The 14,168-nt window shown below is 29.8% G+C and overlaps 1 protein-coding gene across 1 annotated transcript; it reads right to left on the bottom strand.

Annotated features, from left to right (window-relative positions):
• LOC109325906 (disease resistance protein RPM1-like) lies at positions 11,306 to 13,816 on the bottom strand. The gene has a single exon (XM_019558519.1). The coding sequence runs from the start codon at positions 13,814 to 13,816 to the stop codon at positions 11,306 to 11,308; it is 2,511 nt and encodes an 836-aa protein (XP_019414064.1).

The following is a 14,168-nucleotide window of genomic DNA, read 5'->3' as shown; positions in this document are numbered from 1 at the left end:
GCAGTTATCTGGCAAAGACAAATGCTTCCCCAACCAAGAATAAACACTCCTCCAAATGTTCTCAGCAAAAACACAAGATATAAACAGATGATCTAAGGATTCCGGGTGGTTATTACAAAAAACACAACCCAAATCGTCATTTGGAAGAATAAGAGATCTCTTTTGAATTTCACATTTCGTAGCCACTTTTCCTCTAATCACCTTCCAGATAAAGCAGCACACTTTAGAAGGAACACAATTAATCCAAACAAGATTAAAAACATTACCTAAAGGATGAGGAGGAGCATTTAATAAAACATCATACGAGGATTTAACTTCAAAAGAACCAGATGAGGTTAAATTCCATCTCAGTTGATCCACTTTACCAACCACACAAGAAACCGGGCTGATAGAATCATACAAATTCCTTTCCAACGCCTTTTCCCACACAAAAAGAGGCCTCCTCCACTTAATCACCCAAACCCACCTATCATCAATCCAGACACCATTCTCAGAAACAGACGAAGAACTGTTAGCAGCCACTGAACACAGACGCGGAAAGACAGCACGAAGCGGAATTGGACCAAAACAATTATCACCCCAAAACTGATGATTATAGTTAATTTCATTCAATTCCTTAAATATGATGAAAATAAAAAAATTACTCTGAATTGCTTTAAGTATGGTTAAGTGTACTCAATTCATTAATTATTAAGAAAAACTAATCTATGGTTTGCTTTAGGTGAAACTGATGTATTTAGGAATTTGTCACGAATATATTGCGTTCTGTCATATTGTGTTATAGAAAATTCTTTAACTATTTTTAGCTTCCTTAAGAAATATTAATAGTTATTTTTTATGATTGAATGTAATGATTGTTTTTCATACATATCTTGTAGGTGGGTTTTTTCACTCAAAAAATTAGATTGTTATTTAACTTTATGAATATCTTCCTGATATTATAATCAATTCATTTGTGATTTAATGGAAGATTAAAATCTTAATTAACATGAAGAATTTGTTCTTTATTTTATACTCAATTTGTCTGATTTTAAGGAAGATTAATGTCTTAAATGACATTTTTTGTTCTTGATATTATTACTATAATAAATGTCGATATGATTTTAAGGAAGATTAAAATCCTAATTAACCATGTAACTCTAATCTTTATATTATAATCAATGTATGTGTGATTTTAAGGAAGATTAAAATCATAATTGACATGAATATTTTGTTCTTGATATTATAATTAATACCTATGTGATTTTGATAAAAATTAAAGTCTTAATTAACAACTATGTTCTGTATATTATAATTAATATATGTGTGACTATAATGAATATTAAATTCTTAATTAATATGATGATTTTGTGCTTGATACTATAATCAATGTGTGTGATTTTAAGGAAGAATAAAATATTAATTAACATGATTATTCAGTTATGGTATATTAATCAATGAAAGTACACTTTTTCTACATCCTTATCAAATTAATTGTTGTTACTATATTCAAATTTATAATTTTACATTCACGTTGAATTTCTAACATATTTTTTATGTCTGCTAATCCTACTAGGATAACAAATTAATTTTACATGTTTCAAATTAATTGTTGTTAGTAGGATAAAAAAGACACACCTCTCTCAGAAAATTATTCTCTAATGTCTGCTAATCCTACCCTCAAAGACCTCATTATTCTAAATTGCAACTGTGCTCCTAAGATCACTGAAGTGATTTGGATGGCCCACTCGCTTGGTTGGATTAAGGTGAACAATGATGGTGCAACTTTTGGTTGCCCTGATCATGCTGGAGGGATGGTATTTTTAGAGATCAAGTTTTCTTCAAGGATTTGGCTCCTACTTGAACATTCAAAATGCTCTCTATGCAGAGTTTCATTCAACAATTAAAATGGCCTACAAGAAAGGGTGGTTAAATTTATAGTTGGAAGTTGATTCTGTTTTGGTGCTGCAGATTTTCAAAGGAAAATCCAAACCTCCTTAGAAGCTCCAAAATGATTGATATAGATGCATAAAAATCTTGGATTCTATGAACGGGAAGATCACTCACATTTATAGAGAGGGCAATTCTTGCGCCGACAAATTGGCCTCTTTTGGCGCAAATTCTAGAACTAATTCAACATGGAATTCAATTCCTAGTTTCATTGTTAATGAGTAAAATAGAAATTTCATAGGGCTCCCTAACTATAGATTTAGGAACCTATATTACTTTGTATGGTTTCCTTATTTTTATATATTGTGTACTAAAGCACATTTGCTTAAAAAAACATATTTTTTATGACCTGAAATTTTTTAAATATTGTTAGTACCTTTTAAAGTTCTTACCTTTTACTGGTCGGATATAAATGTTCTTACACTTTTGGATAATTGTTCTTTAATTGTTATTATTAATTTGGAAATTATATGTGTAACTTTAATGTTAATATCGTAAAGTTTTTCATATGATAAGTTTCTCATTAAAATGATTTCCATGTTAATAAGTTATTCAATTTTTTTATAATGATTGAAAAATAAGATTTTTCTAGATTTTATTGTTGTAATAGAATACACATTATTTTTAATCTAAATGGTCTTAGAAGATTAAATGATTTTTACTGTTAATGCCTCTATCTATCTATATATATTTATTTCACAGTAAGCAATCAATTGTATTACAAAAAAACTAGAGATACAAGTCAAAATTGTTTTTTGTTGTTGCAATGTGACCAAAACAATAAGAGTTTGTAACTCATAACAATTTTCTAAATTTATAAGAACGTAGATATTGAGAATTAGTTTTTTATAACTATAATGTTCTAAAGAAATTTCTTATCTTGATACCATGTGTTTTTGTTACTCATTTGTTTTTAAAAACTTCAAAGTTGATTTGGAGTTATCTCCCCACAGATTTTGGTTATGAAATAATCTTCTGTATCTCTTACCATACACATGATAGATATTAGTGACAAAGATAACATAAATAAATGAAATGATTAATAGAAAATTTAATTTAATTGAATAATATAAACTTTACACAACTTCAAATTAATTAGGAAATTAGTGTGTGAGTAATTTATATCACTCTTATGAGAACCAGACTGGACTGAATGGTTTAATTGGTTTGACCACTGACCAGACTTGAAAACGACTTTGATTTGAGGTCTTAACCGAACGAGGGTAGAACCGCTTTGAAACGGAGAAATTGCGGTCTAACTATGTTAAATTTGGTTCAATCGCAGTAACCCGGAAAAAAAAAACCAAATGGTTCAACTATAAAATTTAAAAAACAGAACACCACTCAAATATTTTGTTTTACTCTAGTCCAAAAAAATGAAGATATGTTACTTCAATATAAATATATATAATTATTAATTATATAAAACTTCACATTTACATATGATTATATAGTTTTAGATAAAAATTATTAATTATTAAGGCTCAAACTCTTAACCTCCTTCATTTCACTCTTTCTCCATAACCAACAAACTATCTTATAAATCATTTTTTTTAATTTGTCATGGGTGAAACTCGAATCCACAACCTCTCTCACTCTATTCCTTAGACTCCTAATTCTTAACCATCATACCACCTTACGACTAATATATATTATTGGTTACTATTTTTCCATGAGAGTTAATTATTATTGAAACTATTTGATTTTTTTATTTGACATTAAATATAGGTTTATAAATATTAGGGTTCTTCTTTATGCCTTACTAAAATATCTTAATGATATGTATTTTCACGTTGTAAATTATAATAGAATTATTTGTACATCATTTTCATTTATACTTAATGAGTTTTGCTAAATAAGTTTTTAGTAGGAGTAGGTTAGCACTATACATTAAAATTTTTGGATAAAATTAACCCTCCTATTTTAGTTGTAATATATTTACTAACAAAGGGTATTTTCATAATTCCCGTTTAAAAAAAAATATCTACCCCACTCATCTCCATACTCTTTCCTCTCCTCATAAACCAACTTCTCTCAAAAACCCCTCCACCCCAACCCAAATACTGCCCCAATTTCTCACATTGATTTTTTGTGATCTAAAACAAAAATAAGTAAATCAATTAGTAATTATTCTTGTGACAAAAATGATACAATTATTCTCAGCATAAGAATCCACATGTTTTAATAACTTGCTATTACTTTTTTTTTAAAAAGAAATAAAAGCAATAGATAATTGCATATAAAAGTGTATGGTTTGGTTGCAGGGGAGGGGATGTTGCCGGTCGGGTTTTTTTGGGGCTGTTGGGGTGATGGCAGTGCTATTGGAAGGGTTATGGGCAAGTGTGGTGGGTTTTGGCGGTGCGACTGCGGATAGCGGTGCGACTAGGTCTGGTGGCAAGGGGGAGGCAGATCTGGCTGGTGATAGCGACTGTGCTGGCTGCTGGTGGTGGTTTGAGAGAAGTTGGTTAATATGGAGGGGAAAGAGGTTTAGAGATGAGTGGTGTAAAAAGTAAATTATGAAAATACCTTATTAGTAAACGTATTACAACTAAAATATGAGAATTAATTTTATCCAAAAATTTTGGTGCATAATACTAATCTACTTCAACTAAAAAACTTTTTTACCTAAGTTAGCAAAACCCGTATTTAATATATTCTTATGTTTTTATTTATCCATACTTATCTATGCAAACTTTTAGGTATAAAAGATGACAATTTGATAAAGGTATATATTATTACAAAATGTGATATATGCTAGTTGTTGAAATGCTATGTATGTAATTTTTTATAATTATATATATCATATCATGCACATATTTTTATACGGATATGGATACTCGATAATATTTAATTATTACATTTTGTATTTATTTATTGGAACAATGTAAAATTATTAAATCATATTAAATTTATAAACACTATATGCTTTCAAATAGTTAGAGACAACTTACTATCTTTCTATCATATGTGAAAATAGAAACTTTGTATGATGTTTAGGCATACTTGAGGGTCCCCTAGGAGCATAAGAAATATCTCAGATTAGTTTTGCATGTATGGAAGGAGATAAATTTATATGGGCTACCAAGAATTGTGAATTTCATTAGGAATAAGGGACTATCTATTTAGTCATGTGATTTCTCATGATATATTTGTGCCCCCAAGTAATTTTAATGTGGTGATGTAGTAGAACAACATAAGATGATTATCCAGATTAAAAGTTATCTTATTTCAAGTGGTTACTTTCTTAACCAACAATTAGGAGTAAGAAAACTTCATACGATGTCGCACATATGTATAAAAGTAAGGGGTTGCCGTATTCACAAAAATTTGCTAACTTAGCCTTTAAAAATCAAATCACTATTCTAAACTTGGGTTTTCAATTAGGTTGGGTTGGTTTAAATTTTTTATAATAAAAGTGTTGAAATTCCAATGTGGGATTGACTCACTATTCATTTCAATAAAATGAGAAACAATTAAGTAAATAAAACAAATATAATTCTACACAATATTGGACCTCAATTATACTAAGAACTAATACTTTAGTCTACTTAGTAACTCATGAAATAAAGTCGTAATCTTAAACACGAGATCATAAATTATGATCCACACACATCTCTATTTCTTGTAGTCTATGCATGCTAATTGAGTAAATGCACACCTCAATAGCGTTAACCGTCAATTCTTGGTCTATGCTAACACTTTACCAAAATAACTCAGTCTAGCAACTAAGATGATAATATTACACAATATGAACCATCAAGCACACCTCTATGTCTAGTAACACACACCATCAAGTTTTAGAGCTTTTCGATGTAAATATGAATCAATGTCTAGAAAACATATGAATATAGGCATTCATTGTAACAATTAAAATGCAACTACGTCTAGTTTTATACATAAAGGATGAATTACATGAATTTGACTATTAAACCAGAATTTCTTCAGAAAGTTCTTTTCCTAAAACGAACTAGGCATTTCGTTAAACATATAGCAAGCATTAAACACAACAAGAACAATTTTTAAAAATTAAGTTGATTTATTCATAAATTGAATTTCAAAATACGTCAATGAATAGAAGAGAACCAATCCCAGCTAAGAAGTAATCTAGCTAAGCATTTGCATACTTAATTCGATTCAAGAGAAAATCGGAATTTCTACTTCCTAATCGTTACATCATACTTCCAATTACATAAATCTACAAACTAAAAAGAAAAAAAAATCATCCTAAGATAATATATCAAATTTGGACCCCTAACTTCCTACGTATTGAATTTAGGACCCAATATATCTTTCTCGGTGTCTTAGGTCTCTTTTTATAATTTTGAGTTTTGGCACTTCCGTTTAGCGCAGCAACGGTGCACTGAGCACACCTCCTTTCCTATTAGATCCTTTACATGACTTCTTCCACGCTCAGCACCTCCTACGCGAAGCTCAGCTCCTATGCTAAGTGTAGATGAGCTGATCTATGGTTTTGCATGCTTATGCCATTTTGGCCCAATTAGTCCCTTGTTAACCTGGAACAATTTTGAGAACTTAGAAATTAGGATTAGTACAATTTATCATTAAAATTCTAATTATGATCACATAAAATGAGTATTTAGAGTTAAAAATGTCAAATTATCCTTATAAATTTAGGTAATTACTATATGAGATTTACTCTTGATTCCTATCTTTTCACTTAACATTTGGTTGGGTTAAGATTTAAAGAAATGTTCCTTGTGTAGGATATAAGGGTGAGAAGACAAATTTCTTGAGTGGAGGAAAATATTATTCAGCATCATTTCTTAGAGATCTCAAACTCATTATGTGGCTTTAATATTTATGGTGACTAGCCAAGACTTGTTTAGTAAGTATGCTTTAGAAGATAGATATAACTCATGCCTTAAAGAAACTTAGGCTTCATGATGGCAAAATTATGCTACTCATTATATGAAATTTTCAACTATATATTTTTGTCTTGCGAAAGTGACTTTTGAAATTATTTTTTTGTATGTGGTGAAATTTGAGGTATTTAGTTATGATTAGAGTCATACGATTTTGTTTTTTTAAAGGAGAATTGAACTTAAGAAAAAATAACAAATTTTCTTAAGAATTTTGACGTAAGTTAAAATATCATAATAAAAGATGAATGTGTGGTTAATGGATATTGAGTAAGGAAATCACTTTCCTTATAGTTTTTTGGGAAGCATTTGCTCAAAGGACACTACTTAGGAGCTGGAAGAAATGTAACATCTCAATTTTTTTTGAGGATAAAGTAATAGCAACCTTAAATTTTGAGGATAAAATTTTAAATTAAGCAACCTTAAATTTTGAGGACAAAATTTGTTTAGGAGGGAAGAAATGTAACATCTCAAAAAATTACTATATTTTTGTAATAAACTTTTGAACCACATATTATAGTTTTATTTTATGATAAATATGTACAATATAATGATATAATTAGTTTACTTTAAGAATGTATCTAAATGTTAAGATAATAAATAATAATAAAATTATTATTAATTATTACTATAACTATTTAATTATATACATCAAGATATTATTTGATTTTTAAGGATACTATTTATATATAGTTCATCTTATTATATCCTTATCATTATATGTCAGGATATTATTTGATTGTGGAGGATACTATTTTATATAATTTAGCTTCTACTTTATCATCATATATGTTTGTTTCCTTGTATAATTTATATTATTCTCACACCTTTATAAAATAGTATAAATTGATATGTTATCAATATGATTATTGTGATTATGAATTATTTAAGTGGTGATAAAATTTAGAAGTTGGTAATTGTTATAAAATAATAATATATCATTTAGAGTAAATTATCTTCTCTTTAAAAAAAATAAGTTTAATGAAAATTTGGGTTAGTATAAGAGGATAAGAGATAAATGTCTTTCACACTTAGAATCTAGCCTCTAACTACTAAAAAACCTAGTAGCTAGAGAAGATGGAAGACAATGAAAATAAAAAAAAAGAGGAGTCGAAAGCAAGGAAAATGATAGAGAGTCTCCATGAATCATAATAACACATAACCCTAAAACTCCATAAATCGGTAATTGAGAATTAATGTTTTGAAAAACTTACATTTATATGTGTAGTTATGCTTCTCCAAATATGTTAAATTGAGATAATCTAATTGGATCAATTGACATTAATTATAAATATAGAAAAAAGAATACCATTCATATTTATAATACCATATACTACATTATTATAATTCAGGTTGTCCTCCACCTTTATTAATACTTTAAAGTTTAAACTCATGAAAACATATATATTCAAGCGATTTAAAAAAGTAATGTTTTGAAACCCGAGTCTGGCGTCAAACTGGAAGAGGTCTCGTATTAGGTTTAACTGGTTAAATTGTTTGGTCTAACCAGATGAGTTTGTACATAATTAATATTTTTTATCTATAGATATATAGTTATATATAAATGTAAAATTTTATATAATTAATAATCATGTATAAATACATTAAAGTAACGTTTCTTTATCTTTTTTTGGGACTGAAGTGAAACAAAAGATTAGAGTAACGTTTCATTTTTTTAATTTTTAAGTGAACCGTCCGGTTAACTTCCCGGGTTAATCCAGTTTAACCGGGTTTAACACGGTCGGACCGAAATTTCTCCAGTTCAAAGCAGTCTAACCCTCACTTAGTTAAAACAGTAAACAAGAACCGTTTTCAAATCCGGACAGTGACCAAACCGGTCGGACCGTCCAGTACGGTCCGGTTCTCACAACACTAAAAAAAAGGCATATTGTAATATTATAAATATTTTTTTAACATTATCTTTTTGGATTCATGAATTTACTGAGCTTTCAGTTTAAATAGATATTGCAATATTTTATTCTACCGACTAATGGAGCCTCCCACGCCTTGATTTGATGAACTCATAGATTTATTATCATTAATTTTATTGAGTCACGACCATTAAACTATATAGAGTTTACCTCATTTCTTGGGTGTGATTTAAATACTTGAATTACACTTCTCATCCTCATTTCTTGTACCGTATGAGAGGATGAGAGATGGATGTTAATTTTGTTCAACGCTTTTGTTGGCTGGTCTTTCTTGAACCCATGAGAACTAGTTCAAGCTAGTTTGCTTTATTTTGCTTGTGGTAATAGAATTTATTTTTACCAAAAAGGACATTAGTTTTCGGTGAAGAAAAATGACATTAGTTAAGTGTTTTAATTTAGAGTAAATTACACTATCATTCATGAGTTTTAGTGAAATTACACAAACCACTCAGATATTTTTAAAACATACACAAACCCCCTAATTATATATAAGTGTAATTTCTTAAATAAAAAATGGTGGCATGTGTAATTAAGTCAAACAAAATACGATATATTGTGAAGACAAGTCCAAATAGTATAAGTGTCGATGTTTATCCTTTATTTTGGTTAGTTACAATATAATACGAGAGTAATTTAAACACATCCTCAGACTTATTACTTATTGATGTAGTTTGTAACGAATAAAAAATAATGATTATACATCAAGTTTATAGTATTTGGACTTGTCTCCACAATATAACATATTTTTTTTGACTTAATTACACCCGTCACTATTTTTGTTTAAGAAATTACACTTATATCTCTTACATGAGTAGTCAGTGTAATATATATGTATAAATAGAGGTGATTTGTATATGTTTTAAAAAGGTCTGAGTGATTTGTGTAATTTCACTAAAATTCAGGGGGTGTGAGTTTAATTCACTCTTTAATTTAACCACCAGAGAATTTCACAGCTACTTGTAATTAATATAATGAGAAATGGTTTTATGACTTTTATCCTTTTAAATAATTTTGTAGCAATTTTTAAGTTGCTAGTTATCATTTTCTAATGCTAAAACTATTATTATATGCTTAATTACTCAGATATTGGTGCAACGAATGAAAAAATAGACATAAAAAAGAGAGAGCAGAATAATATATAGGAAAGAGTTAAAAAGTAGGGAAATAAATAAGTAGTCATAAACCAAGAGAAAAAATGAAGTCTTAAAATTATTGAATAAGGAAGTCTCATAACATGCTCAAAAAATAATACACTAGATACAAAATCCAATCAAAGTTGAAATATCTGGAAACTAGAATCACTCAGAATACATTTAAAGTTTTCATATGCCTTTGCTAAGGGAAACATATTCCACTTATTCTTTTTATTTTGGGACTGAAGCAAGAGAAAGACACAATATAACATTGTTGTGAAAAGCTGCTAGCATAATCTTCCAACACCTGAGAATGGGAGTATTGTACCTACCATTTGAGAGCACAATATGAGTATAGAATATTCAAAAAATATTGTTCACAAAAATAAAAAATGAAAACTACAAAATGATAAGAGAGGATTACAAATAGTGTGATTGATTATAATGAATTGATTTCTAGGAGAATAACTATTTTGGCTATCAAACAATACTTTACAAAATGTTACGTTATAACATATACCATAAGAAAAATGGAAGGCAAATCATATAAATTATTCCGGGAATTACATAAAATTGCATTTTTAAATGTGAACAGTAAATATTAGTTGCAACATTAAAATTAAAAGTAAAAATGCTGTACATTTTAGAACAAATAAGAAGTTTCAAGAATAACTTACGAACTTTAAGATGCTAGTGTATTAAATAATATTGGAATAGAAATAGTTTATGAACAATAAAACTAGAGTAAATTATACTGACACCCCTGAGTTTTAGTGAAATTACATAGACCATCCCTCCATTTTTTTGCACCTACAAAAACCTCATGATTTTTATACATACGTTACACTCACTACCCCTTCATGATAAATAAGTATGATCTTTTAAACAAAAAAAATGATAAATGTAATTAAGTTAAACAAAATATTATATATTATGGGCAGTGAGTGTAAGATACGTATAAAAACTAGGGTTTTTTGTAGATGAAAATAATGGAGGTGTGGTTTGTATAATTTCACTAAAACTGTTAGTGTAATTTTCACATAAAACTAAGGCACCAACCAATTTTTTCTTCAGGTGTTTTAGTGAACTATATTTATATTTATAAGGAAAAATAAAAAATAAGTGAGATAAATATATGTAGTCAAATATGTTATTAAAAAAATTGGTATAGTTACCTGAGTTGAAGGCAATAATATAGAGATGGAAGGAAAAAGTAATATAAAAATTAGAAAACCCACAGTGATGCAGTTGTTAGGCTTATCAATTACTAATAACATCATTCATTACATATTTAATTAATCAATTAATAGATAGGAAGTAGAAAACTCACCTCGAAAATTTTGGTGATTATGAATTTATCCATAATCTGGAGACATTGTTCTGGATCCATTGATTTTCTCCTATGCTATTCTCAAAATCTTTGTGCATAGAATCAATGAAGAAAACTTACAGCTTTCCAACTAGAGGGAATCTCCCCGAGTTCAGGGACATCGTATAACTCAACCGCTTTCAATGATGGCAATGCTCCTTCACGAACAGTGATGGAATTCAAATTAACCAAGCATCCAAGAACTAGTTTCCTAAGATTGTGAAAACCTCCAATTTTGAAATCCAAAGCTGTACCTACATATGCATTCTCAAGACCCAAAGACAATAAATTTGGCAGTGTCATGAGTGAATCCATAGGATCATCATTTAAGTTGGAATCCACCAAGGACAATTTAACAAGATTTGTATGCTTTATAATCCACATTTGAAACCTCTCCAACTTTCCTCCTAGGCGAAGCTTCTGAAGTTTAGGAAATGAAATACTATCCCAATCAACAATTTCCGATGCAATAACAATTAATTTCTCAAGGTGTGGCATCTTGTTTATTGAGCAATATAAAGTTCTTGCATAGACTCGGTTTACCTCCGTCAAGCTCAATGACCTTAATTGCCTTAACTTTTCAAGCTCTTTAAATTCAGCTTCTCCCCAAAAATCTGTTTTCACATGACGTAGTGTTTGTAGGGATTTTAAACCTCCAAAACCACCCATCATTCTTGACCACTGAATAAGAAGATGACGTAATTTTTGAAGATGGTTGATCTCTATTGGCAATAAATTCAAAAGTGTTCCCCTTAAATCCAAGGTCTCTAGATTTTGGAGTAGACCAATGGACCTAGGAAGACTCTTAATAGATGTATTTCTAAAGCTCAAATACCTCAAGCGGATTAAATATCCTAAATTTGGAGGAATATAATTCAACAGAACGTCTTGAAAGTTAATTACCTTTAACCGCATGAATTTTGTAGGGATTATCCCCAAGAATCCTTCATTTAATTCTTCATTTCTGAAAACATGAAGTGTTCGAATGAGTGATCCTTCATTAATGCCTTGTCCAAAATAATCAATGTCGGAGTCAATTGCTATTTGTAAGCGTCGAATTTTCCCGCTATTCATTAAACGATGATCATTTCCATCATCACAAGCAAAAGAACAAAAACCTATATCCTCGATTTTAGTATGGATCATGTCATGTAATAATTCATGAACACGACATTTTTGAGGGTTTCCGCAAACATTGTATGAAGATGCTTGCACCAAACTTCTATCGATCAACTCTTTCAAATATTGTTCTGCAACTTCTTCCAAAGTTTTATGACTATTAGATTTAATAAATCCCTCAGCTGTCCACTGCCTAATCAATCTATTAGATTCAACTTCATAGCCCTTAGGATATATTCCAAAATACAGGAAACATGACTTGAGATGGTATGGCAAAGCATTATAACTAAGACCTAAAATATTAGTTATACTAGTTGAATTTGGATTCTTGTCTAGCTCATAGTTTAGAGGCTCGGACAACCTTCCCCAATTATATGGGTTTTTTTCTTGGCAAGCTAAAAGACTACCAATGGCAACAATTGCCAAAGGTAATCCCTGACATTTTTCAACAATCTTGGAGGATATATCCTCAAAACCTCTTGGACGAAATACATCAAGTTCATTTCTGAATGCCTTCTTATAGAAAAGTTTCAAAGATTGTTCTAGAGATAAAGGTAGCATTTCATGTGTATGAACATAATGATATTTTTTAAAAACATTTGCAACATCATTGTTTCTAGTTGTAATCACTATCCTACTTCTTTTTTTATTATCAAGCATAATTCTTTCAATATCTGTCCCGAATTCCTTGTCCCATATATCATCAAAGAAGATAACATACCTCTTTTCTCGCATATAGCTTTTCACTTCTTTGGTCAATGACGCTAAACTCATTTGAATAATATCCTGTTCTTTTTTACCAAACTTCTCCAACATGGTCCTCAACAATTTTCGTACAGTGTAAACCCGAGACACTGTAATCCATACATAGCAATCAAAGTCACATTTAACCCTCTCATAAACTATTTTGGCTAGCGTGGTTTTTCCTTGCCCTCCCATTCCTAGCACAACGATCACACTACATTTTTCTCGATTCTCTTTCAACCAGCCAATCACTTTATCTCTAGGAGCTTCAAAACCCACCACATCAACTTCATCAATATAAAGAGCATTCTTTCGAAGGGCATGCTGTGGTGCACTGATTGATCCTATTTCAAAAGAAGATTGGATTTGTAAGCCAGATCTTTCTTTGATTTGTCGAATAATTGATTTGATGTCTTGAATCTCGTGCGAAATTTGAAGAAGAAGGATCATAGTTTTGATGAAGTTAGTTGCAGCATGAAGTATAGCTTCACATCCAGGATCACGAGCAAGGTGTTGTTGCTGTGTGATAATATAATCTTCAGTTACTTCTTCTATACGAAGGGTAGCTTCTCTCAAATTCTTCACCTTTCGTTGTTCAGCTTTTGTATCCATTCTATCTGCAGCATTAATGAAGACTTGAATGTTTTCAAGCTCTTCATTGATCTCTCCAACTTCTTTGGGTACGCTTCTTAGTAGTTTCCCTACTTCCATTAAATGTGGAAGGAATTTTATTATTTGGTCACACATTTTTTTGTCTAGCTCTGATTTTTAGTGTATGTTGAGAGGAACATATTATTATGTTCATGATTATATAACCAAAAGTATAAGGTAAGGACCAAAGACTGAGTCATTATTGAATACTACTTATCAGTTGTATTAGCTAATCTTTTTTATGATTAAATAAATAATACTGATTGGTCTTCTCTTATTAGGTGTACGCTAGTTAGAGTACCATATTATTATGTTGTTCATTATACTGCCAAAGTCCACGTTAAGTATAGAATTTTAGTTTTCACGAGCCATTCTTTAATATTCATGTAGCATCGTGTATTTACCTGAATTC

The sequence above is a fragment of the Lupinus angustifolius genome, chromosome LG02 (genome assembly GCF_001865875.1).
Source record: "Lupinus angustifolius cultivar Tanjil chromosome LG02, LupAngTanjil_v1.0, whole genome shotgun sequence".
Lineage (NCBI taxonomy): Eukaryota > Viridiplantae > Streptophyta > Magnoliopsida > Fabales > Fabaceae > Lupinus > Lupinus angustifolius.
This window is presented reverse-complemented; position numbering and strand designations above follow the sequence as displayed.

Excerpts from the sequence above, each read along its gene's own strand:
- LOC109325906 (XM_019558519.1), bottom strand. The coding sequence starts at position 13,816 with ATGGAAGTAGGGAAACTACTAAGAAGCGTACCCAAAGAAGTTGGAGAG.